Source organism: Protopterus annectens, chromosome 2.part0 (genome assembly GCF_019279795.1).
Source record: "Protopterus annectens isolate FY-2018-M chromosome 2.part0, PAN1.0, whole genome shotgun sequence".
Classification (NCBI taxonomy): domain Eukaryota; kingdom Metazoa; phylum Chordata; order Ceratodontiformes; family Protopteridae; genus Protopterus; species Protopterus annectens.
Genome location: NC_056728.1, coordinates 1,103,752,744 through 1,103,779,662, shown reverse-complemented (window position 1 = coordinate 1,103,779,662; position 26,919 = coordinate 1,103,752,744). Strand labels below are relative to the sequence as shown.

The window sequence follows — 26,919 nt, the reverse complement described above, 5'->3', positions numbered from 1 at the left end:
AGTGTTCCACATAGTCCAGAGCACTTGGCTGCTCAGATCACATATGCTTTCAGTTTTGCATTCCATTTCCCTAACATTTGCTGAAATTCCTGTTCAAAGTCTGCTTGTAATGTCACATCTTAATACAGCAACTTTGTTAATTTGAGCCCTCCAACCTGTTTGCTAATGTAGTATCACCAGTTTGAACAACAGTGGGCTAAGCGCTGAACCCTGCCACATACCCACTCCCAATAGGAACTCCTATGTGAGTCTAAACATGGTTCACACTTGTGTCATCAAGTCCTTTTAAACAGCCTGCACTAATATTACCACTGTTTTCTGCCACTTTGAACCATCACAGGACTGCCCAAGTCAGCTTTCTTGGGACCTTATCATATACTTTGTCCAAGTGTAAGAATGCCTCATTAGACTCTTTTCTCATCTCTAGTTTCTTCTGCACTCTCTGTCTCACTGTAAACATTGGGTTAGTTGTACTACATCCTGATCGGAATCTGAACTGCTCTCCCCCCATCTTATTTTCTACTACTGTGCATAGTCAGTTATCAATGACCCTCTCTATCACTTTCGTGCAGTATGACAGGACTCTGATACCTCTGTGCTGCCCATAGCTGTAAATGCCTTATTTCATGCTTATCCTCCAGTCATCTAGGGTATGTCTTTCTCTCCATACTGCAGTGACTACTCTCAGCAGCTATTTCTCTTTTAACTCACCCAAGACCTTGATCATGTCTGCAATGACTTCAGCTGACCAGACACTTTCCCTGCCTTCATTTTTCCTAGTGCTGTTTGTGATTCTTCTAGAGTGGGTTCTTTATCTCTCACCATAGGCTGCCTGTGGGTCAGTTCAGTTTCTGTCTGATTTTCTTCATGCAGAAACATCATCTGCCATTGATGACCTCTGAACTGATGAACAGATTGCTGTTGACAATAACGGCTTCATTATTAGATAAAAACAAAACTTTGGTGAGAAATATTGAAAAATGTTCTACATTTACTCATCTCTCTCTCTCTCTCTCTTTTTTTTGCCTTAAGTGGTATCTATATGGTATAATTTGTCTACTTCAAAAAAGTGCCTGTATAGACTGTTCAGTCATATGCCAATGAGGTGCTGTCCTTCCATATTTCATATTTTCTCTATACAAGTAAAATTTAGATTAAAATGTGTTGTATAATTGCTGGGCATTACCTATCAGACATAAGCCTTTGTTCTCTAAACCTTTCAGAAAGTAAGGTGAGAGGTGCATATTCATATTTCTCCTGTATAACTTTGTACTCCCATCTTTCTGCGCTAAAGTACATATGGTTCCTATCTCCCAAACCTCCCATATGTTATCAAAGAGTCAAATGTGCAAATCATTCTCAACTTTTCTATTGTACCAATGATCCCTTTTTATCATTAAGGCAGGGGGTGCACAAGCCAGTGCATTTCTTCATGCCAGTCCCAAGCCCGGATAAATGGGGAGGGTTATGTCAAGAAGGGCATCCAGTGTAAAACCTCTGCCAAATAACATATGCGGACAACAATACAGATTTCCATACCAGATCGGTCGAGGCCCAGGTTAACAACGACCACCACCAGTACTGTTAGCCAACAGGGTGCTGGCGGAAATTGGGCTACTGTTGACTGAAGGAGAAGAAGAGGGAGAAGGCATGCCCATAAGCAGAAAGAGAGGAGGAAGGTTAGGAGTGTAGTAGTGAGGGCAGGAACTTTGAATGTTGGCAGTATGACTGGTATAGGGAGAAAGCTGGCTGATATGATGGAGAGAAGGAATGTTGATATATTGTGTGTGCAAGAGACCAGATGGAAGGGGAGTAAGGCCAGGTGTATAGGAGGTGGGTTCAAATTGTTCTATCATGGTGTGAATGGGAGGAGAAATAGGGTAGAGGTTATCCTGAAGGAACAGTATGCCAAGAGTGTTTTGGAGGTGAAAAGAGTGTTGGATAGAGTAATGTTCATGACGCTGGAAATTGATAGTGTAATGATGAATGTTGTTAGTGCATATGCTCCGCAAGTTGGGTGTGCGATGGATAAGAAAGAAAAATTTTGGAGAGAGTTGGATGAAGTGGTGGTGAGTGTACCCAAGGGTGAGAGACTGGTGACTGGATCGGATTTCAGTGGGCATGTTGGTGAAGGGAACAGAGGAGATGAGGAAGTGATGGGCAGGTATGGTGTTAAGGAGAGGAATGCAGAAGGTCAGATGGTAGTGGATTTTGCAAAAAGGATGGACATGGCTGTGGTGAATACGTATTTTAAGAAGAGGGAGGAGCATAGGGTGATGCACAAGAGTGGAGGAAGATGCACACAGGTGGATTATATCCTATGCAGGAGGGCCAGTCTGTAGGACATTGGAGACTGTAAATTGTGACAGGGGAAAGTGTAGTTAGGCAGCATAGAATGGTGGTCTGTAGGATGACATTGGGGATCAAGAAGTGGAGGACAAGTGTGAGAGCAGTGCCAAGGATCAAATGGTGGAAGTTGAAAAAGGGTGATTGTGAGGTGGACTTCAGGGAAGAGTTAAAACAGGCACTGGGGGGCAATGAAGAGTTACCAAATAGCTGGGTAACTACAGAAGAGATGGTAAGGGAGACAGCTTTAAAGGTGCTTGGTGTGACATCTGGACAGAGGAAGGAGGACAAGAAGACCTGGTGGTAGGATGAGGAAGTACAGGAGAGTATACAGAGGAAGAGGCTGGCAAAGAAGAAGTGGGATTGTCAGAGAGATGAAGAAAGTAGACAGGAGTATAAGAAGATGAGGAGCATAGCAAAGAGAGAGGTGGTGAAGGCCAAGGATAAGGCATATGCAGAGTTATATGAAAGGTTGGACACTAAACAGGGAGAAAAGGACCTGTACCAATTGGCTAGACAGAGGGACCGAGCTGGTAAAGATGTGCAGCAGGTAAAGGTGATAAAGGATAGTGAGGGAAACATACTCACAAGTGAGGACAGTGTGTTGAGCAGATGGAAAGAGTACTTTGAGGGGCTGATGAATGAAGAGAATGAGAGAGAGAGAAGGTTGGATGATGTGGGGATAGTGAATCAGGAAATGAAATAGATTAGAGAAGGAGGAAGTACTGACAGCTATGAAGAGGATGAAGAATGGAAAGGCTGTTGGTCCAGGTGACATACCAATGAAAGCATTGAGGTGCTTAGGAGAAATAGCAGTGGAGTTTTTAACCAGATTGTTTAATGAAATTTTGGAAAGTCAGAGGATGCCTGAGAAGTGGAGAAAAAGTGTTTGGTACCTATTTTTAAGAATAAGGGTGATGTGCAAAGCTGTAGTAACTACAGAGGGTTAAAACTGATCAATCACAGCTTGAAGTTATGGGAAAGAGTAGTGGAAGCTAGGTTAAGAAGGGAGGTGATGATTAGTGATCAGCAGTATGGTTTCATGCAGGGAAAGTGTACTACAGATGTGATGTTTGCTCTGAGAGTGTTGATGGAGAAATATAGAGAAGGTCAGAAGGAGTTACATTATGTCTTTGTGGACTTGGAGGAAGCATAGGGTGCCTAAAGAGGAGTTGTGGTATTGTATGAGGAAGTCAGGAGAGGCAGAGAAGTATATAAGAGTGGTACAGGATATGTACGAGGGTAGTATGATAGTGGTGAAGTCTGCAGTGGGAGTGAGAGATGCGTTTAAGGTGGAGGTGGGATTACATCAAGGATCAGCTCTGAGCCCCTTCTTATTTGCAGTGGTGATGGACAGGTTGACAGACAAGATTAGACAGGAGGCCCCATGGACTATGATGTTTGCAGATGACATTGTGATCTCTAGTGAGAGTAGGGAACAAGTTGATGCGACCCTGGAGAGGTGGAGATATGCTCTAGAGAGGAGAGAAGAGGAGTGAAAGTCAGCAGGACTAAGACAGAATATGTGTGTGTGAATGAGAGGGAGGATAGAGGAATGGTGAGGATGCAGGGAGCAGAGCTGGCAAAGGTGGATGAGTTTAAATACCTGGGATCAACAGTTCAGAGTAATGGTGAGTGTGGAAGAGAGGTGAAGAAGAGAGTACAGGCAGGGTGGAATGGGTGGAGAAGAGTGTCAGGAGTGATTTGTGACAGACAGGTACCAGTAAGAGTGAAAGGGAAGGTCTACAAGAAGGTAGTGAGACCAGCTGTGTTGTATGGGTTGGAGATGGTGGCACTGACAAAAAGGCAGGAGTCAGAGCTGGAAGTGTCAGAGTTAAAGATGTTAAGATTTGCACTGGCTGGACAGGATTAGGAACAAGTATATTAGAGGGTCAGCCCAGGTTGGACGGTTTGGAGACAAAGTCAGAGAGTCGAGATTGGGTTGGTTTGGACATGTGCTGAGGAGGGATGCTGGGTATATTGGTAAAAGAATGCTAAGGATGGAGCTGCCAGGTAAGAGGAAAAGAGGAAGGCCTAAAATAAGGTTTATGGTTGTGGTGAGAGAGGACATGCAGGTGGTTGGTGTGACAGAGCACTATGCAGAGAACAGGAAGAAATGGAAACAGATGATCCGCTGTGGCGACCCCTAACGGGACCAGCCAAAAGAGAAGAAGAAGTCAGTCAGTAGGGCAAGGTCATTAAAATAAAAGCAGAAGGTCAAGGTGTAAGTTATGTTTTAAGGAACTGAATAAAATTTGTTGTTTGGATGATTTGGTGTGGTGGAACTCCTGCGGCTGAACTTAAAAAGCTTCTGTGATTCTATCATTTTATTTATTTATTTTCATTCCCTGCACCCACTCACATTTATTTGTTTGTTTTTCTTTCTTTCTCTTTTGCACAGCTCACTTATCACCATCTTCCCTGTTTGATATGTGTTTTTCACTATGCCAGATTGTTCCAAGGATGACAGTCCCTAATAATCTGGACTGCTGGATCTGATTTTAAATTGTGAACTACGTTTATCAAACTGGAAAATTGACTCGTGTGAAGGAAATTTTTTTCTCTTTGCAGTAAAAATGTTCTAATTTTAATCAGACTCTGCAGATTCTGGTATGAGTGCAAAACACTTTTATTTAAAATTTTGTCCAGAGTTTGTCATATTGTATTAATGCTGTATTGCAGCACCAGGACAAGTTTGGGACTGAACTATGCTGATTCCTTTAATTGAATTAATCTGTAGAAATATATCTGGTGAAAATGTAATTTTGTGTTGAAAATATATGAAAAAAAAACTTGAATATTGTTTTTATCAGTAACAGCAAGGCATGTGTTTTAATTCTGTACATAAACTGCAACATTATTACACTTCTTAGGAAAGCAGTGTTGTGAGCGAAGAGTGTCTCTTACTAAGAGTTTGGCAGTTCTTATTTGTTGTCCTGGAAATAAAGTGAAATGAACTTTCCTTCTCTGCAGTAAGCCATACCCTTGTGCATGCATGACTTGTTTCTTGTGTTGATTTTCCAGGTGCTCTTAGCTGCTCAATGGCTAACTGTCAGTACGGCTGTGATGTCGTGAAAGGGGAGGTTCGCTGTCGCTGTCCATCTCCTGGTCTGCAGCTGGGACCAGATGGCAGGACTTGTGTAGGTGAGTATGGAACAGATTAACAACTTAAGCAAGCTAATAATTAAAGCTGAAAAGAACAAGCTGACATGGTTGAGAGGTTTTCTATTTAGCCAAGACTTTAGCAATATGCTTTGTTAATGGAAAAATAACTCACTGCCTTGTCATGTAATAGTACTCAGAAAATTTTCCTTTGATTCTATAACTTGATGTTTCAGGGTGGCACATTTGTCATTTTAGCCTGTATAACACTAAGATATGTGAAGCATCATCACTTTGCTAATTTTAGACATAACTTTTTAACAAATGAATTACTTGTAGTCAGTTTGTGTACATGGTTTGTAGAATAGTTTATCCATGGTTTTCTGTAGGGAAATGTGTGCATTGTGAGGGAAATGGCTAGTTCTGAAATTTGACTTTTTAGAAATATAGGATTTCCATTGTAACTTTGAAGACCATAATTCTGATCATTGGAAAGTGAGAATTAAAGTCTGATTACAAGGAAACACGTAATTATTTCTGTCTGAATATCTGTATGTCTCTTTATTTACTAATTTGCCTGGATCATGTTCATGTTCAGCATAGGATTACAAAGAAATCAATGGCAAATAAACAGTAGGACTGGCTATATATGAATCTGACAGACTATTTATTTATTGACATTTGATTACCCGGAAAGTCCGACTGGGTAGAAGCACATTTTTAGAGGAGGCCCAGGGGAAAAAGCTCAAATTATTACAAAACTTTTAAGAACAATAATTTTAAAATCTTCAAAAATAAAACATCTGCAGTTTAAATAATTATAGCAAATCAGACATAATATAAAAACACTGGGTAGAATCGACAGGACAATCATTTAATATTTAGAGAGATTTTAGACAGTTTGTAGAGAAATTAAAGGTTAGTTAGTCAATACAAACGAATTGCAATATGGAGTGAGAGAAAAGCAGGCTTATGATATATTTATAGAGAAAGTCGGGAAGAGAATTTGATGGAAGTAAGGAAGCAAATGCAGAAGAGAGAGTAAGGAGGTGTAAGGAACAAAAAGGTACCTTCTCACATTTAGGGACATAGGTTATTCTGGTTTTGAGCAATAATATTGCAGGGGTCATCCTAAAGTGGTCCCAAGACACCAATTACAGTCATTTGCAATAAACACAGAGAATACCTGAAGCAGAATCTGAGGAAGGTTGTAGGGGAAGAGCAGGGGAAACAGGAGAAAGAGTGAGACTTGGTGAGATGAGGAAGGGAAGGAGAGTAAGTAGGAGAGAGAGAGGCGAGATGTTGGGGGGGGCAAAATAGGCATAGAGTAAGGGATGGAAGTAGGTGATACTGGGGGGAGTAAGGCTGAGAGGGGTAGAAGCAGGCTAAGTAGGTAGATAGGAGGCTTGACAATGAAGTGACACCTCTAGTATGGAATAATTTAACTCTGAAATTGCTGGATTTCTGAGCATTTCCTCTTTTCTGAGGTGCAGTGTTCTTGGAGCTAGTGGAATTAGTACCTCTCTATCTATCCATAATTTCTTTTTCCCATTTTTACACAAGGGGTCGGGGTGTCACTTTCACAGTGATAGTTATCTAGAGCCAAGGTTTACACTACCAGGTGGCTAGCCCTGCCATGGTTGTTCATATGTGTGTGTGTATAAATATAAATATGTATATATGGGTCTACTTCTTAATGTTGAAATCCCACAATACCAAAGCTCTAAATACTGATGCTCAGAACTTCGAGATTGAGGAATCTCAAAATGAAAAAAAAAAAAACTAAAACACAAAAACATCTGGAATCAAATTCTTGCAGGGGGGCATGCCCACCTACACTCCCCACAACTTAAATATACCAACTCCTGTGTCAGAGGCAACATGGGATATATGCAAATTACCATTTAAGGATATCAGGTGTTTCAGCTAAATAGCAATGTTGAATAGCCATGACTTTTTCTTTTACATCTATTTATGGACAATTTCAGGCCAACAAAGCCAAACCCCTCTAGCTGTGGGCATGCATGTTTCTGCCTTCTTATAGCATCATCAGCACAGCATAAGAGGAATATTTGGCTTTTGGAACCACAGGGTTGTCATACCCAACTGATATATAGGGTGTCTACAAAATATCTCCACTAACAAACTAAAACAATGAGTAAAAAGGTCACACAGAAAAACCAATTGGTTAAAAACACAAATAGAAAAATCTAGCAAAGCTAGACTTTCCAGTATGTGATACCTTAAACCTCATGTCAGAGGCAACATGGGATATATGCAAATTGCTCTTTAAGGATATCAAGTGTTTCAGCTAAATGGCAACAGCTAGAGGGGTTTGGCTTTATTGGCTTGAAATTGTCCATAAATAGACTAAAAGAAAAAGTCATGGACATTCAGAATTACCATTTAGCTGAAACACCTGATATCCTTAAAGGGTGATTTGCATATATCCAATGTTGCCTCTGACACAAGAGGTTAAAGTTATCACACAGTGGAAAGTCTAGCTTTGCTAGATTTTTCTTTTTGTGTTTTTAACCAACTTTTTTTTCTGTGTGACCTTTTTACGCATTCTTTTAGTTTGTTAGTTGAGCTATTTTGTAGACACTCTAATGTTTATGGATATCAGTTGGGTAAGACAACTGTGTGTTTCCAAAAGTCAAACATTTCTTTTTTGTGGTGCTGATGATGCCATAAGAAGTCAGAAGCATGCATGCCTACAGTTAGAGGGGTTTGGCGTTATTGACTTGAATTGTCCATCAATAAATTTAAAAGTAAAAGAAAAAGTTGTGGACATTCAGAATTGCTATTTAGCTGAAACACCTGATATCCTTAAAGGGTAATTTGCATATATCCCATGTTGCATTTGACACAAGAGGTTTAAGGTATCACACAGTCAAAAGTCTAGCGTTGCTATATTTTTCTTTGTGTGCTTTTAACCAATTGTTTTTTTCTGTGTGACCTTTTTACTCATTGTTTTAGTTTGTTAGTTTGGCTATTTTGTAGACACCCTAATGTTTATGGATATCAATTAGGTACAACAACCCTGTGTTTCCAAAAGTCAAACATTATTCTTATGCAGTGCTGGTGACACCATAAGAAGGCAGAAGCATGCATGCCCATAACTAGAAGGGTTTGGCTTTATTGGTCTAAAATTATCCATCAATAGACATAAAAAGTAAAAGAAAAAGTCATTCAGAATTGCCATTTACCTGAAACGTCTGATATCCTTAAAGGATAATTTCCATATATCCTATGTTGCCTCTGACACAAGTGGTTTAAGGTGTCACACAGTCGAAAGTCTAGCTTTGGTAGATTTTTCTTTTTGTGTTTTTAACCAATTGTTTTTTCTTTGTGACCTTTTTTTTTTACTCATTGTTTTAAATATGCCAACTCAGCGTTCACACTACAGTGAAGGGAACTGCAGTTCCAGTTTCGCACTGTACAGCAATGTATATTCACTGTTTTCTAGATTCTGCAATGTCGAAGTTCTGAACATCAGTATTCAGAGCTTTGAAACTGTGGGATTTCAACATTAAGAAGTGGGGACACACACACACACACACACACACACATAATATATATATATATATATATATATATATATATATATATATATGGGTCTACTTCAGAAGATTGACAGATCGGCATTCATTTGGTCGACAACCAGTATTCAAGGCACTTAACAGGGATTTGCCCCCTCCCCAGTGTTGTGCGACCCTGGAGTTGACATATATAGTTAGGGGGTTAAAAGCATGAAAATACAAGAAAAACTACACATTTTGAATGAAAATGAATGTCAATCAAATGGTCTGTCGATCTGAAGTAGACCCATATATATATATAGATATATACATAATATATATATATATATATATATATATATATATATATATATATATATATATATATATATATATATATATATATATGTGTGTGAAGATTGGGTGAAGATAGATGAAGGCTGCCAGCCTAGCCAGATAGAATTTTGGAGATAATTCTGTCATCTGTAAATATTAATGTAAACCACAGGCTTGTTGTCTTAAATGGTAAAAATAGTGTTACATGTGGAACTGAAAAAAATGAACAACAGTGCACTTTGCTGACTAAGTAAAGCATGTTGTGACCCTTTGATCTAAACACAGCTCCGACTGGTCTAGATGAAATAATTCTTGCTATTGTTTTAAGGCCAGAGTTAATGGCCAGAATTTGCATGCATAAATGTCCTTTATTGCTCTGGTTTCTGCCCAGAGGTGAAGAATGTAAATGTAGTTTCTGGGAAGTGTGAAAAATGATGTAATGGGAACCAGGAATGTGATTTTAAAAACAGAGAGAATTAGAAAGCATTAAGCATTTTTGTCTTGACCATCCACCTCATCAGCACTGTCTTGCTCTATATGTAAGTTTATTTTTTCTCTTAGAAATAGCTAGAAACTAGAAAGATTAGACTAAGTGTTTTTCTTTGTTGTCATAAATGTACTACTGACTTATTTTAAGTCTTTCTCAGTGATCTCTGAACTCTTGACTAGCACTGTGTAGTAAAAAGTATTGTCTTGTGTTTTAACTATTTGTTATTAAATATTTAAAACCCTTTCAACTGTGGCTGTTTTTGTAGAGATAATTTAAGCTCTTTAGAGTAGTTGCATGCCTTTGGTAAAACTGTACAAAGCCACCCTAATAGCTTTAGCCTTGGGCTATACTACCAATTGGATAATAATATTGCACAGTAATAATTGGACACCCTTTGAGTAGCTGATAAATATTAGTGGGTGGTGTCAGCTAGTACTAACATGTAGTCTGGGAGAAAGGGGCACAGCTGGAGAACCTGTGCCAGCCTTCCCCAGGAGTGTTTGTGTGATTGTATAAACTCTTCTCAAGGTGTGTGTGTGTGTGTGTGTGTGTGTGTGTGTGTGTGTGTGTGTGTGTGTGTGTGTGTGTGTGTGTCAGCTACTTGGTGAGGGACATGAAGCACTGATTGGACAGAGAGGGTGCTGGAGATATTAGCTTGCCCACTAGGCTGAGATCAGGACACTATAGCTGTGCCAGTGGGGAGTCTTATTGGGGACCTGGAGAGCAAGGGAGCGACCAGCCCCGGACTGACTGTGATCTCTGTGTGCTCTTAAAGGAAATTGCACTTTACTCTATGTATTTCTTATCCTTTCTACCTTTTCTTCCTATATGAGACACCCCTCACTGGTGTTAGTGGTGATGATTAAGGCTCCTTGATTGCTGGGCCAGGGCACGGGCGTCACGCCCGAAACTGGAGCTTTACCTGCAAAAAGTCTTTTTAGGTGTAACAGCAAGTTTTGCACTTCACTGTTGTGTTCTGAGAATCATACTTTTTTGGCATTTCAGGTTTGCTTTGTAGAGTATTGAAATTTTGATTGAGTGCCAAAATGTATTACAAAATGCAAAAATTTAACTTATTTTCCTTCAGTTATATGAATGATGTCTGAATAATTATTTTTTTGCAAGTTAATTTCCAGAAACACATAGATAATGGAAAAAAAGTTTTTTTGACACATATTTTCCCCAGATAGGTAAGAATACTGAGAGAAACATAATTTACAGCTCATTTTTCCAGATGTGTGAACAGTAAATATAAAAGGAAAATGTGCAACTTACTTCCCAGTGTGGTTCAAATGAGATGCAGTGTTTTGTGATCTTTGTAATCCTGTTTCTACGTGTTTTCTTCATAAATTTGAGCAGCATTATATGACCTCTCCAGTTTGTTATAATATTTGCTACTAGCTGAAAAGTATCTTAGCAGTTGTTTATTTTCAAGGTGGCGTATGCATTAGCCACTAGATAGTTTTGCATATATCATGTTTAAAAATGTCAGACATCATCCACAGTGCACATTTGGGCATCCGTGTCGTAGAGCATTATGATATGTATGCCACACTGCTCAGCACAGGAGGCAAATATGTACAGAAAACTGAAGTACGACAGTAGAGATCATCAAATCATGAAGCAGAGCTTAGTGTGAAGGGAAGGTGAAAGCGGATAACAATTGTAGTCCGATCTACGAAACAGGCACACATACACGGAAGCGCTTGTCGATGTTAAGCGCTTTTATGTGTGTTCGATGTTTTGTTATTCGGACATATGCTAGTCGAGCATGTGTCCAGATCCCGTATATACATACATATATATATATATATATATATATATATATATATATATACATATATGTGTGTAGCATAATTATTCATCAGTTCACAGTGATAGTATTTCATATATATGTATTGTATAGTGTTGTAGACTAAGCTAACTTGACAAAAGTTGACATAGAAACATAAACTAAGCCAATGGATGTGTATTGACAGGTATTATTAAAAAAAGGAAAAATTACAACCTCATGTCATCTGGTTAAGATACAGACTATTCAAGTTTACCATAACTATTACATCTTTACCAAACACATTTTTCTTACCCTGTCTCAGCTTTGTGGATTTCTGAACTTTTTTCTCTTATTCTCTTGATTAACTGGTATGTCTGATACACTTGCAAATTCCTAATTTCAGTCTCAGTTTCTGCCTATTGAACCTTCCTTTCCAAATTCTCACTTGTCATTAAATATACATTTTATTAGCTATAATTATGGGTGGGGGAGATTATTTTGGGTGTTTTAGAGTATTTGATAGTTGTACTGTCTGAACAGTTGCCTATTGTTTGTGTCTGTAAGTTTGGAGTGGTGTTATGTGTTTATGTTTGTTGCATATATATTAGTTATAAAAGTCTACAAAAAAGAATGTAAAGGAAATCATGGTAAAACAAATAGGATGATTTTGAAACACTTATGTACACACTAAAGAAAACAGGCAGTGGCTAGATATAAAAGGGCTGCAACCACAGAATTTATAATAGATAAAAAGATTACCATATTTGGAGACCTTCATTTTTATTTATTTCTTTTTTAAACACTTTTAATGAATTATCACTTGTGACACAGGCAAATTTACATTTATATAAAAGTAATTAAACTGTATTAACAAGTTCTTGTTTACAAACATTATACTTCACATATGTTTACTGTATATCATATAACCTAAGCAACATTACATAAATTATTAAATTCCTGTCCCTTTATTTAAAACAGGAAACATCTTTATTAAACCATCACTTAGAACATAAGCAGTCATATATGTAAGCAGTCATATATGTATATGTTGTTCTTCTTCTTTCGGCTTTTCCCAGTTAGGGGTCGCCACAGCGGAACTCCGGTCCGCTAATGATTGGCAGTAGATTTTTTATGGGTGCTAAGGTGCCAGCTCGATGCCCAACCTTCAACAAAGGCGCACCCATTCTACGCATGTCTTTCGAACGCCACTTGACTGCGGGGAGGACATGCAGACTCCACACAGAAGGTGCTCCAGCCGAGACTCAAATGGGAGAACCTCTTGCTGTGAGGCAACAACGCTACAGCTGCACCACCACGGCTTCGCAGTCATATATTTATATAAATGAAAACAAACCACACAGACACAGTCATAGGTCCAAGCATTTTACATCACAAACCATACTTGCACACTCCCAGTTTCAAACATTATACATCACTTATAATCTACCCAATCATTTTCAGTCAAACATTACATAGTTCATTTAAGTCCTGCTGCCTTTTAAACCTCATTCCTTCATTTTTATTGTGCATTTCTTTACAGCACAATATTGTTAATAAATGCAAGGTGCTGCATAACATGGCATTTCCTTACAGCTGCAGAAAAAAAATGTCAGAATGTGTTGCTTGTCCGTTAATAGAAAATATTGGAACACAGAAGTAATGGGATACCATTTGTTGGCCCAGCACAGTTTTACAGTAAAGCTACTTGATCTTTTGGACAAAAGGGAGTTGCTTATTAGGAGTTACTAAACTGGCTAAGTCTTGATAAAGGGTCTCCTGTTAGTCCAAAAGATTGTTTAGCTTCATTATTAGCCATTGTTGGTCACTCAAAAGGTTTCTCATCACTTCTGTGTTGCAATGTTTACCATTGCACAAATACAGTAACACTCCCAGGTGGGATATATGGGGGTGGGGGTGATAGAGAGAAACAGATGGACTGCATTAGTATTATCAATAAGTACACTAATTAGTATAACTAGAACTAGCATTGTCATACACAAATGATAAAGAAAAAAACAATTGTGCAAGTTGTTAGTATGTGGAAGAACCAATTGTAATCAATTCCAATCAATAAAAAGATTGGTGGAGTGCTTTTAATGAAATAAATGTTTGTGGTTTAAACAAAGTTACTCTATTATTTTATTTCTTTAAATTTAATTTTATGTATTTCTTTATTTATTTTGCTTCATTCAGTTAGTTTCTACAAATAGTGTGCGGATTTTATGTTTTTAGTTATTAATCAACACCATTTGGCCCCAAATATTAACATACTTATCATCTAGTATGCTTTTGTTTAAAAAAATAACATGCAGCATTGTTAGCTTGTTTGGCTGTGCTACATATCACGAGCAATAACAATTTCTAATATTAATTTCAGTAAAAAGCTTTAGTCTTTCACTAATAATTCCCCTCTTCTATTTTTATCCTCTGAAGAGTACGTGACTTGTAATAGTGACCTGGATAGGCCTTTTGGGCAGTGTTTTTTTGAGAGTGTTAAAACCAATCAGCATCCTGGTTCTGCACTGCAGTGGATTTGATCAACTATCATTCTCTTGCCAAATTTTTGTTCTACCATTGTTTGTATGGTATGAAAATTGTTTGTCATAAAATGGTAATTTCTATGAGTGTTTCTTCATTTGAAGATCCAGTCAAGCTTCCTTCTTGGGGTATGTTTTAATAGGTTGTTTTTGCCACCAAGGGCTGAATTATGGGTGGTGTGTCATGACTTCCCTGGTGTAAACCAAGGGCTGAATTATGGGTGGTCTGTCATCACTTCCCTGGTGTAAAGCAAGGGCTGAATTATGGGTGGTGTGTCATGACTTCCCTGGTGTAAACAAAGGGCTGAATTATCGGTGGTCTGTCATCACTTCCCTGGTGTAAACCAAGGGCTGAATTATGGGTGGTCTGTCATCACTTCCCTGGTGTAAAGCAAGGGCTGAATTATGGGTGGTCTGTCATCACTTCCCTGGTGTAAACCAAGGGTTGAATTATTGGTGGTGTGTCATGACTTCCATGGTGTAAACCAAGGGCTGAATTATGGGTGCTCTGTTATCACTTCCCTGGTGTAAACCAAGGGCTGAATTATGGGTGGTCTGTCATCACTTCCCCGGTATAAACCAAAGGCTGAATTATGGGTGGTCTGTCATCACTTCCCTGGTATAAACCAAGGGCTGAATTATGGGTGGTCTGTCATCACTTCCTTGGTGTAAACCAAGTGCTGAATTATAGGTGGTCTGTCATCACTTCCCTGGTGTAAACCATGGGTTGAATTATGAGTGGTCTGTCATCCCTTTCCTGGTGTAATTTTGCTTATCAGGTGGTTCTTTCATATTCTCTCACATAACAAATAACTCTAGAAAGTCCGTTCATTGAACACTTGTTAACATGCTCACATGTCTTCCCCGTGCACCCTGTCAGTAACAAAAATGTACCACTAAGTTCTGCTCCTTGAAACATTTTTTTCAGTTGCTATTTGCAACTTCTATGTACTTTCATCAGCACTCCCTAACTTCTAATAAAATTTCCCAAAGGCCTCTAACTGATATTTGCAAAACTTTGTTTTGTACACTTGTTTGTGCACATCGTGTTTCACTAACCCACTCTAGAAAAAAATGCCTGTTTTATAACAAGATTATTAGTGTTGTACTAGTGGGTGAGTGGGTATGAGATTTAGGTTCATTGGCAAGTACTAGGCAGCTGGTCTACAGACCATTATAGGTCTAATCAACAAACATTTTTCAGAAGTTCCCTCTGTCCTCAAGGAAAGCTGCACAAGTTAGACCAGAGGAGAATTTGAGGCTGTCCATCCAGTTATGTCCATCCGGTGATGTATCGGGATATGAAACTAATGAATTTGTCACATTTATCTGTTAATGAAGGTATAGTTCCATTAAATGAGTATTTGAGTAACCATTTGAGGATTACGAGTTCAAGGAGAGCTTGAAAGGTTAGACACAGGTTCATAGGTTCATAGGTAGGTACTAGGCAATCAGCCCAAGGGCCTACATAAGCCTAGCTTACGCCACCCAAGAAAGTTATTTTCCTGTGCCACTGTCAAGCAGAGACACAGAAGTGATCCCCAGGGTGTATTTCCTATTTCCTATCCACTCAACAAGATTTTTCTTGAAGAGTGCTAATGAAGAACTTTGCTTGACATAGATGGGTAGCCTGTTCCAGAGTATGGGAAGTCTCTGGGACAGGAATCTATCCCTCCAGCATGTCCTGTTCATTGTGGTGACAAGGTTTAGGTCCCTAGACCATGTAGCTCGGAGGGATTGGGATTTCTTTAGGTGCAGCATGTCCAACAGCTCTGGGTTTGACATAGCTTTATATGTTAGGCAGAGATCACCTTGGAGTAGGCGATATGCTATGGAGTAAAGCTGGAATTTTTTGAGGTGGTCAGTGTAGGGCATTTGTTTGAGGCCAGTAATCCTCTTTGTGAGGTACTTCTGTGGCCTTTCCAGCTGCTGCAGATGTGTTGTGAGGTACATTCTAAAAGGGGCGTTGTACTCTATAATGTGTCTAATGAGTGTCGAGTAGAGGGGAACAATGACCTCTTTTTTCCTGGATGAGAACCCTTTTATGATGAGGTGTGCCACATAAAAGGACTTCCTCACTACTGTGGCGATGTGACTATATCAAAGGAGAGACTACTGTCCACCTGGGTCCCAAGGTCTCTTATCACACATTCGGTGTTAAGTAGATTGCTGTCTATGTGGTAGTTCATGGGTAAAGAGTTTTTACCAAAGGGGATGACACTGCACCTTTTGGCATTGAGCTTGAGGCCATGGCTCTGACACCAGGCATCTGTTTCAGCCAGGCCCTTCTGTAGGATGTCCACATAATTTGGGACTAAACTATGGCTCCTATTTTGCAGTCATCTGTGAACTTCATTAGCCAGAGGCCTTCTGTGTTAGCCTGTACTTCAGAGAAGTAGATACCAAACAGGAGAGGTCCCAGGATGGAACCTGTGGTACTTCACTTGTCACTGCTTTGAGGTCAGATTTGGAATCTGCAACTTTTACAGTGTGGGTTCTGTCAGTGAGCCAGTTGGCAATCCATCTTGTGACATAGGGATTTATACCTAGTTTAGTGAGTTTAGCTATAATTCCAGAATGGTGAATGGTGTCGAAAGCCTTGGCGAGGTCAAGATAGGCTGTGTGAACCACCTTACCCACATCTACAGCTTTGGTGACTGTCTCAAAGAAGTCGATCAGGTTCAGGAGGCATGATCTGCCTTTCACAAACCCGAACTGGGTGGAATCCAGAGTTTGGAGGTTACCAATGTCTTTGTTTATGAGTTCCATGATGATACGTTCCATGGCCTTGCAGACCAGGCTCGTCAGGCTAATAGCGCGATAGTTCCTGGGATCAGTGGTGGCTCCCCCTTTGTGGAGTGGGATAACTGTTGCTGTGCGCCATTCAGTGGGCACAAAGCCTGATGTGAGACTATTATTGAACATGGTGTTTAAGAGGGGAGCCAGTTCGTTCTGAAGTTCGTATAAAATGCAGCCTGGGATGTTGTCCGGTCCCATGGATGCTGTGTTTTTGGCTTTAGAGTGTGCAGCTTTCACCTGCGTAGTTGTGATTACAGGGACTCTGCATTCTTCCTGTATAGATATGGGCTCTTTAGGGGGTGAGGGGGGGTGGTAAAGTTAGCACTGAACCTATTTGCCAGGATGTTGGCAATATCAGTTGGTTCTGTAATTTTCATGCCGTTGTGCTGTAACTCAGAGCAGATCTGGGTATTGCCTTGTTGACATAGCTATAAAATGCTTTGTGGTTGTCCTTAGAATTAGTGGTGATTTTGTTTTCGTAGCTAGCTTTGGAGGACCTTATAAGGGATCTCAGCTTCTTACTGAGGCTGACCAGGGAGCTCCTCCACTCATGGGATTTTACTCTCTTTTGCAACAGTTTCTTCCTTCTGTTGTACAGTTTGTTTATGGCAGGGGACCACCAGATTGGCTTCCTTTTTTTGGAGGATAGCTTCTTGGTTCTGTTTGGGATAGCACGATCCCTGCACTCATGTAAGTGCTTATAGAGTGCATTTGTGTAGGATTCAGCAGTTGAAACTGTATTGTCCATCTGCATGGGTGTCATGAAGTTCACCACTTCTGTCTTAAGAAGCATGAAGTTGGCTTTGGAGAAATTTTTTACCGTGGTTTCCTTAATGGGGGGTGGGGGTGGGATGTGGATATCAAGGGTGATTAGCTTATGGTCGGATCGGACCAACGAGGAGTTGAATTCAGGTGTGGAACTCATGTTGGCAATGACTAGGTCTAGGATATTGTTGCCTCTGGTGGGGGTGTGGATAAGTTGATCCAGGGCATTGGAGTTTATGAATTCCAGAAAGCGTTGCGCTAAGAAGTTGGTACACGAGTAGTTTTCCCAGTTAATTGTGGGGTAGTTGAAGTCACCCATTATTAGGGTGTTTGGTTGAACCTTAATATTTTCCAGTACATCAAGAAAAGAGGAGTGGGAATCCTGGGGCATGGTGGGGGATCATTAGCAGGCAATAATTTGGATTACAGTTTTGCCCAGGTAAACACAGAAGAGTCTAAGAGAGTGAGTACAGTGAGATGGCTGTCAGTCTATTCAGATAGCTGAGGGTCTTGAGGACATTGATTATTTTATTTAGGAATCTCTATGTTCTGTCAAGCTGAGAAATATTTTTTAACAAACACATGCCAAAAAAGGAGCATTTTATTCAATAATGGATCTGATGAGAGATGAGTAAAGGGGAATCAATTTATTTAGATATACTGTGGAGAAAAATTGGTCAGTCTGGCAGTTAGTGTAGAGGATTAAGGCTCTGAGCTGTTAACTCCTGTGGTAGAGAGAACAATTCCCCTCAGCCTTCATTTGCCTACTGTGTGAACTTGAGCAAGTCAGTTAACCAGACAGTGATTTGGAGCAATTGAGAGACTGAGATAGACTCTTAAGAAATCTCCTAGACCACATGTCTAAAAACTGCCAATTAACCGAAAAGCTAAGGAATTAACAAACCAGAGTGCAACAGTGGCTGATTTGGAGGAATGTATTACCTGTATGGTATGATATGGTATGATGTGGAAGTGTTTTATTTACCAAACTGAACTATACTACATTTTTTCAGATTTATTTTGAGACCATTTATCTTGCATCATTTGATAACATAGTCTAACCCATGCTAGAAAAAGTGTGAGTTGGAGGAAGACCAAATATCAACTCCCAGTTTACAGGCATCTGCTTACTTAGATTGCCATAGTCCAGGAGTATTGAGCTGAGGGTCTGAGAAATGGATGTCAAATAGGAGGAAGTGCAACATTAGGTCTTGTGGTGCATCGCTAATAACCTTTTCTGCATTGAGAACTGATACCTGTGACTTTTATCCACATGGGTAGATAGACAACCAGTTAGCCATCCACCATATAACATGTGGATTTATATTCAGATTTACAAATCTGCCATTAATGCCTGCATGGAGAATAATGGCAGACTCTTTGGTCAGGCTCAGTATGTACTGTGTAACTGATTGCCACAACTTTGATGACTTTATCAAAGAAATCAACATGGTTAAAGAGGCAGGTTGTGCCTTTGGCAAAGTTTTATTGATGACAGTCCAGGGTTAAGAGATTTTCAATGTCTAGATTAACGAGGTCTGAGATAATATGTCCCATAGCTTTATGTAAGAGACTATAACTCTAATATATTTATAGTTACAAATGTCTGTATTTGGACCACCTTTGGGTAATTGTATAACAATTACTATTTTCCAGGCTTCAGGAATGTACTCAGTTGAGAGGCTTAGATTTAGAAGTTTAAACAGTGGCTCAAATATGCCATATTTGATTGTGATTATCAGGCACCCTTGTTATTATCAAGGTCCATAGATGAGGTGTTCTTAGTTTTTGATAGGACTGAGAGAATATGCTCCATACGAATTATAGGGAGTGTCTGGGACTGTGAAATGTGTGTATTATCTAAAATTGATAGAGTAAAATGTGCACTAAATTTGTTGTCTAGGATATCAGCTATTTACTTTGGGTCAGAGTGGGAAGAATTGTTGTTGCAGACAATCTCCAAACATTGCTGATTTTTAGTTCTTAACCTTCTGCCATAGTTAAAGAAAGATTTGTAATTTTTGGTTTCAGTGGCCTCTTTAAATTCATATTTAGCTTTGAGCTTTCAAATAGCTCCCTTAAGGTCTTTAGCAGTTTACTTAAGTGTGCTGTTACAACAGGTAGATTGAGACCTCATACAAGCATTAAATAATTTGTTTCTGGTGTTATATAGTGCATTTACACTGGTATTCCACCACAAGGGATTGAATTTAAATTTCTTATTATACTTGGCGTGGACAGGGACTGTCTTATCAATACAACTATGTAAGTGGAAGTAGATGTTAGAGACGTGGGTAGCAGCTTTAGCAATGGTAGCCACTGGAGGGGAAGATGAATACACAGGAATTTATTTATGTCATTAGTTAATTGAAGAATGTTTGTATCTGAGAAGTTCTTAAACACTGAGGTACTTGATACCAGCTTTAAAGGAAGAGGTCACTGATTTATGGTCTGAGGTAATGATGAAAAGTGATCCATATGGAGGAGTGCAAGACTTGGCCATCTTTTTGAGGACAAGATCAGGTGAGTATAGACCCCTCATAGGATGGTCAACCATTTGTACAAGGGAGTTATCATTCATAATGTCAAGGAAGCTCTGGGCATGTCAATCACTGAAAATGTAGCTTCACACAGCTCATTGATGGACAGTTGTTATCTCCATGAGAAAGATGTTGGGTTTAATGGAGATTGCAGATAAGGTGTTAAGACAGCTGTTGTGGTAAGAAGGGAACATAGTTTTCTATAGCTAGCTATGAAGCTGTAATTAATCTTGTTTAAAGTAATTTAGGCACCTTGAAGGTTGAATTTGGTCTCAAGATGAATCAGTCATGAGGTGGTGATATCCTTAACAAATGCTTAACCTCCTTGCTCTCCTGCAATTGCCAGTAGGTTTGAAACCATCATAGACACTAAACCCAAGAATAGATCTCTTCTATATATATATATATATATATATATATATATATATATATATATATATGAATGCGCTCAAGTTGCAGGGGGGCTTCAAGTTTGGGCAATTTTTGCCAGGAACCCTGAAAATCAGTAGAGCAACTTTAACTTTGTCTGCATTAGACATTTACTAGGATGAAATGCCCAGCAGACAGACTCTGCTTAAATGGCTTTATGGGAGCAACAATGCCTTAAGCCAAAATACAAAAATCTTGATAAAAGTGGTGCAGACCATCCCTGCCAAAGCAGGAAAGTTTGCCAGCCATCACATTACAGGATGACATATTCTGGATCCTTCTAGAATGTCACAAGCTACAAAGCCAGTTATTAAAGCTACTTATCTTGTCTTCAAATCTTGGTTTCATTCTGAGTTATGGTAAAATGCTACTTAATACTATCATCCTTCCTGCCTCAGACACATGCACAGTTATATCTTTCCATATTTCTCTGGGTCGCATACCTGAGGTCAGTTACCCCTCATGTAGACCACTATCAGGTCATAATGATGTTTATCAGGATGGAAGAATCTGTGAGCCTTTCCTTCATCCTGGATCCTGGCCTCAAAGACAGTTAACCATGTATTCTTATCCGGACTTCCGAGGCTGATGTCTGGATACCTGAAAATGGAGTCATCGATTACAAAAATATTACAGTGGGTGGATGCAATCTCAGTGGGTCTTAAGGGCCTGAGGTCTGTACATTTCTGATTCTGATAGTAAAGGAAGACAAAATTGTCTTTCTTGAGCTGCAAGGGCTTTCCAGTGGGGATTTCTGCTTTGTTGGTTTTCTTGAAGGATTGTGCAGCTCTGTCAGTTAGACCATTTTTGACTAAGTGATTAATTTCAAACCCAAAATGGTTAATTCTATTTCACTTCCTAAATGCGTTTTATTCTTACAATATGATCTATAGATCCTTACCATTAACAGTTTGCTTGGACATACTGTTTCTCACAGTCTTTGTTCTTTATAATGATATTCCCTTCTTCAGTATCATTGCCTTCATACACATTGCTTCAGGACATTAAGAGTCTGCTTCCATTATAGATAGGCACACTGAGTCCATGAAATGTCCCGCAAACATCATAAATGCACTTTGTAGGGCTAGTCATTCCTCCAGTTTTGATGCAGCAGTTTTTGAAAAGCCATCAGCACTCCCATGTTTTGTGTATATTTATACAGAGTGTGTGTGTGTGTGTGTGTGTGTGTGTGTGTGTGTGTGTGTGTGTGTGTGTGTGTGTGTGTGTGTGTGTGTGTATACACACACACATACACACATTATACAGGCTTATGTCTATTCACTGAAACACACATAGGTTCATATGTTCATAGAATAGTACTAAGCTAACTGCCCTTGCGAGCCATTTTAAGCCTAGCCAATTATCCCTTGTGAGACTCAAACCCTGTACTTTGTGTTTGTAAGGCAAACACCTTAACCATTAGGCCACCCTCCCTCTACACATTGTCCATAGTCCATTTTACCAATCAAAATAAAAGAAAAATGGACTAATAAGGAAAGTGAAAACAGTTGAAATGTAATTTTTTTGTAGAAGACAAGTTCCCCTGCAACCCCCACATAGGGGTCTGCATTCTCTACACTCCATCTAACTTAAATATACCCATTCTGAGATTACATCACACTTAAAAAAAAAAACACTTTCTCTCCAGTATTCAGTGTCCTCAGAAAAATACTGCATTTATACTCTTAAAATTAAACTTGCATTTTATTTGATCAATGTAATTCAAATAAAATGCATACAAAGACCGACGACCTTCAATCAACTACCATGGATCTATCCATACGTATATATTTTTGATCAGCTGTGCTGGTGACTTTCCAGGTCTGACATGTTACCATTCAACAAGTTTTCATGTGTGTGTGTGTGTGTGTGTGTGTGTGTGTGTGTGTGTGTGTGTGTGTGTGTGTGTGTGTGTGTCTCAAGAAATGCGAGATCTCCTTTCCAAAAATGAAGACCTGGCTTCTAGTCACTCATATCACCACCAGCCCTGTGACTGCCATCTGACAGTCGGACTACAAATCAAGCCTTGGTCAAGAGCATCTCATATAACCACTTACTTTGTATGCCAGCAGGTTAGTTTATGTTAACAAACATGAGATAAAGGCAACCAAAGTGTAAAGCTTTTGGAGAAGCTATGCATTTTTCCAGGGTAAGCAGATTGCTTTTAGAAATCCTGTGCCTCAGTTAAAATGTTAATCAGATGCAGTCATTGCTCTTGCCTAACAGTGGTCTGTTTAGCTGTGTGATGTAGCTGTTTTAATAAATATTTTAGATGCATGAATCAAGAAACCCAAGATGGCCTTTTTGAAAATGCAGGGAGGGTGCATATATTTAAATGAATCGGGTAATCACAGGAATGCATCAGTAGTATTTACAGTTTACAGTTTGACTGGTTAACTAGCTCTTCTTTCTGTAGTATATGACACCTCAACTGTAGGAAGGAATAAGGAAACATAACCACGCATGCCCTCTCTACTGCTGTGCTCAAACGTAAAGAAAGAAGCTCAGAAATGCTATGGGATTGAAAACCGAAAATAAGCAAACCTCAGTCCCTCTTGGTTTCATGCTGAGTGGTCACTGTACAGTTGCTACAGTATATCATACAACAGTGGCTCATACCTCTCAACCTCTTACAGCAGGGAATCTGGACAAAGCCTTAAATAATAGGGGGAGAAAGACCCCAAAACAGGGACAATTTTTAAATATTGCTCTTACAAACTTAGAAAGTTGGTAGAATAACAGGATTTACATTATAATGAATTTTCCGAGGGGTATGAAGTCTGAATCTCAAATGTATGTCATTATTTTCTGATTTTAATGCTTACTGAATTGTCAGTGATTTCCTAGAAAACCACAATTTTATTGATAAACAAACCAAAAATATGAGGCAGAAATCTGGCCATTCTGCGAAAATCTGTACAGTTGAGAGGTATGAGTGGCATTACTGTTAATTCATGCATATTAGTAGCAAGTACTGTACATATAAAATAGACAGTGAGGTGCTGTGTTAAAAACCTTTTTGTTTGTGAAATGCTTCACTTGTTATATGTTTCACATGTGGGTGTAAGTTCCTTTTTAAACAGTTGTAGTCCTGCAAAGCAGTTGGACTTCAATTATCAATGTATTCATATCCAAATATATTTTACCCTTTTATATTTCATACTGTCAAAGAGAATCCTGGACATTTTATTTCTTAATTAAGTTTAGGACAGAGTTTACAAAATGGGTTTTCTCTTGGTAATCAAATTTTAGTCTACAAAAATAATGCACTGCAGATACAAGTTATGAGTTGTGCTACTATGTGGCTATGGAAAATACAGATGACATGGTAATTAAATATTAAATATTCACATAATTAAAAAGCTTTGTTTTTAAAGAACTTGTGAAATTCAGAAGATCAGGACTTGCAACTCAATGTCGAATTCTGCCAAATTGTAGTGCTGATGCTAAAATTCAGGAAAATGGACACAGCTGGAGTCATTTTCCTGAACCACCCACAACAACGTACCTCACATCACTGAGACGGCAGTACTGAATGATGAAATCTTGACTGAGAGGAATTACACGACATTCCTGTGATTCGACATTGCAGTACAGTAGAGATTGGAAAATTGGCCCTTTCTCCACTGTAGTAAAATCTCTGAGTTGGAATATATAAGTAGCAGGGGGTGTGGGAGTGCAGACGAGCTTGTCCCCACCCCCCCAGAAAAGAGGATGTTTTTGTTGCTGTTGTTTTCTAGTCGATATTTTGGCATTCAGTAATACTGTCTTGACAATGTCAGGTTTGCTGGTTTTGGTGGTCAGTATTCCAAACTAGACCCTTTTAATTATACAAGGAAAAACAAAAGTATTTAAATGCTGATCTTTTTTGTGCAGGTAATCTGGACATACAAAGCAGAGCCATACGTGTAGCCCTTGGTTCCTTATTCATTGGGCCTTAGGAAAGCAGTAAGCATAAACTTTTTCTGCAAACTTGCAAGATGTTTACAGTTTGTACTCAAGGGGTTTTAAATAATCACAACTAGCCATTACAGCTTTGGCGTAACCATATTCCATTACAGATAGGTAGAAACATTTCTGAAACCCCACTCTCTATTGCACAATTTTTGCCATATTTAATGGTTTTAGTTTGAATTGTACTGTTTATTTATTTTATTTATTTATTTATTTGTAGTTTAACCAGGAAAGTCCATTGAGCCGAGATGAGCTCTTTTTCAATGGAGGCCCAGGGAGAAAAGCTCCATGTACAGGCATAAATCAACAGAATTTAATACAATATTAAATACCAAAATCAAGCAGAAGTAATACAACAATTAACAATGCAAAAAAATCAACAGAAGTTGATACAAGGTGTTATACAATTTAAAAGCAACTGAGATGTATCAGAGTAATAATGCCAGTAGAATGTGTATTTCTGTAAATAGTGATATTAGTGGGTTCTAAACCAATTTGGGGGGATAAGCATTCTGATTCAATGTGGGATAAAAAAATGTCTAAAGTATCTAATGTAAAAAGAGGGTAGTTGTATGTAAGAGGTATAGGTGGTGGAGAAATAGGAAGACTGATGTTAAGTGGAAATTATGGAAGAAGGATGAGGGAGGAGGAATAGGGAGAGGGAGCAAGTCGGCTGATGCTAGGAAGGGTGAGAGCAGGAGCACTCCCAGGTAGAAGAGAGGTAGGAATGGAGCAGGGTCTTGAATGTGGAGAGGTTCTAGATAGTTCGGATATGGGGGGGGGGTGAGTCTCACTTTCGAGCGAGGGAAAGTGACAATAGAAGTTGCCCGGGAGTATGTAGGGGTTTGTACACTTCTATGACATTTTGATTGTTGGATCTGAGTGCTCTGTCAGGAAGATGCAAAGTAAAAATGGAGGAGAGGGCAGGCTATTGAGATGGCTTGAAGATGAGTTTTTGAGTAATGCAGAGCTGAATGTAAGTGAGATAGTTGGGGAGTTCTAGCCAGTTTAAGGTGTGTATGGTGTTATAGTAGTGAGATGAGGATTTGGAACTGGTGGTGAACTTAGAGATTTTATTATAGCATGATGCCAGTTTGGTCTTAAGGGTCTTAAGGGTTGCTTGCAGGTTGGTGAGGAGAGGGGCTATGTACATGAGAGAGGGAAGGAAGTAGGTGGTAGAGAGGGTAAGCTTTGTTGAGGGGGTAGGATAACAATGGTGACTATATAGCATTCTGAGTTATTGGTGAGTTTTCTTGATGTTAGTTTGAAGGTGTATGTCAAAATTTTATTGATTAAGACACCAAGAAACTTAGTATGAGGGACTATTTCGATGGAAGTTGACTCGGCTTTCTATGCAGAAGAAGTTTTTGTCTATTTTGGTATTTTTGGAAGGGGTGAAGATCATGATTTTGGTTTTGGAAGCATTGAGGCTAGATAATTATTTAGCATCCAAGTCTCAGTGCTGTTGATGGCAGCCTGAGTTGCATGTGAGAGTTCAGGGAGAGATTTGGCAGAGCAGGTAATGGTTGAGTCATCCACATATTGAACAAGTTTAGCATTTGGGATACAAAGATGAAAGATGTTAATGAAGATGTTAAAAAGAAGTGGACCCAGGATAGAACCTTGGGGAATGCCAGTCAGGGTGTCAAGGTAGGAGGTGGTATAGTTTTTCCACTTGACGGTCTGTTGTCTATTTGACAGGTAACTGGAAAAATAGCTGATAGAATAGGAGGAAAGATTAAGGCGAGAGAGTTTGGACAGGAGAAAACAATGGGAAATGGTGTCAAAGGCCTTGGAAAAGTCTAGGAGAAGGGTAGAGACAAGATTGTCTGAGTCACAAGTGGGGTTGATGTTGTCGAGGAAGGATAGAAGGGCAGTGGTGGTACTGTGACTAGGTCTGAAACCATGCTGTGTTGGGGTCAGTAGGTTGTTGTCTAAAAGCTAGGGTAAGAGTTGCAGGTGAATACATTTTTCAAGAATTTTAGAGATAGGGGAAAGAATGGCTATGGGATGGAAATTGGAGATGTCGGTGTTGTTGCCCCCTTTGTGTAAGGGAATGATAAAGGCTTTTTTCCAGAGGAGGGATACATATGACTCTTGAATGGATCGATTAATTAGGATACAGATGGGGAGAGCTATGCCATCTGCAGCTAACTTGAGGAAGTTAGAAGGTAGGTTGTCTGGTGCACTGGAACATAGCTTTAACTTTTGGAGGAGTTTTTTATGGTGTTAACAGGGATGGGTTTAAGGGTGAAGAGAGGGGGTGGGTTGGATAGGAGGGAAAAGTGTAGGAGTTGTGGGAGGTTGGTACTGAGTTGTTAGGGAA

The 26,919-nt window shown here is 39.3% G+C and overlaps 1 protein-coding gene across 4 annotated transcripts in view; it reads left to right on the top strand.

The window, feature by feature from the left end:
- Positions 1-26,919, top strand: part of NPNT (nephronectin) — a 387,764-nt gene that overhangs the window by 228,547 nt on the left and 132,298 nt on the right. For all 4 annotated transcript variants that reach the window (XM_044061299.1, XM_044061301.1, XM_044061302.1 and 1 more), the window contains one exon: positions 5,371-5,490. In XM_044061299.1, the coding sequence (XP_043917234.1) occupies positions 5,371-5,490 (120 nt within the window). The remainder of the gene's footprint in view (positions 1-5,370; positions 5,491-26,919) is intronic.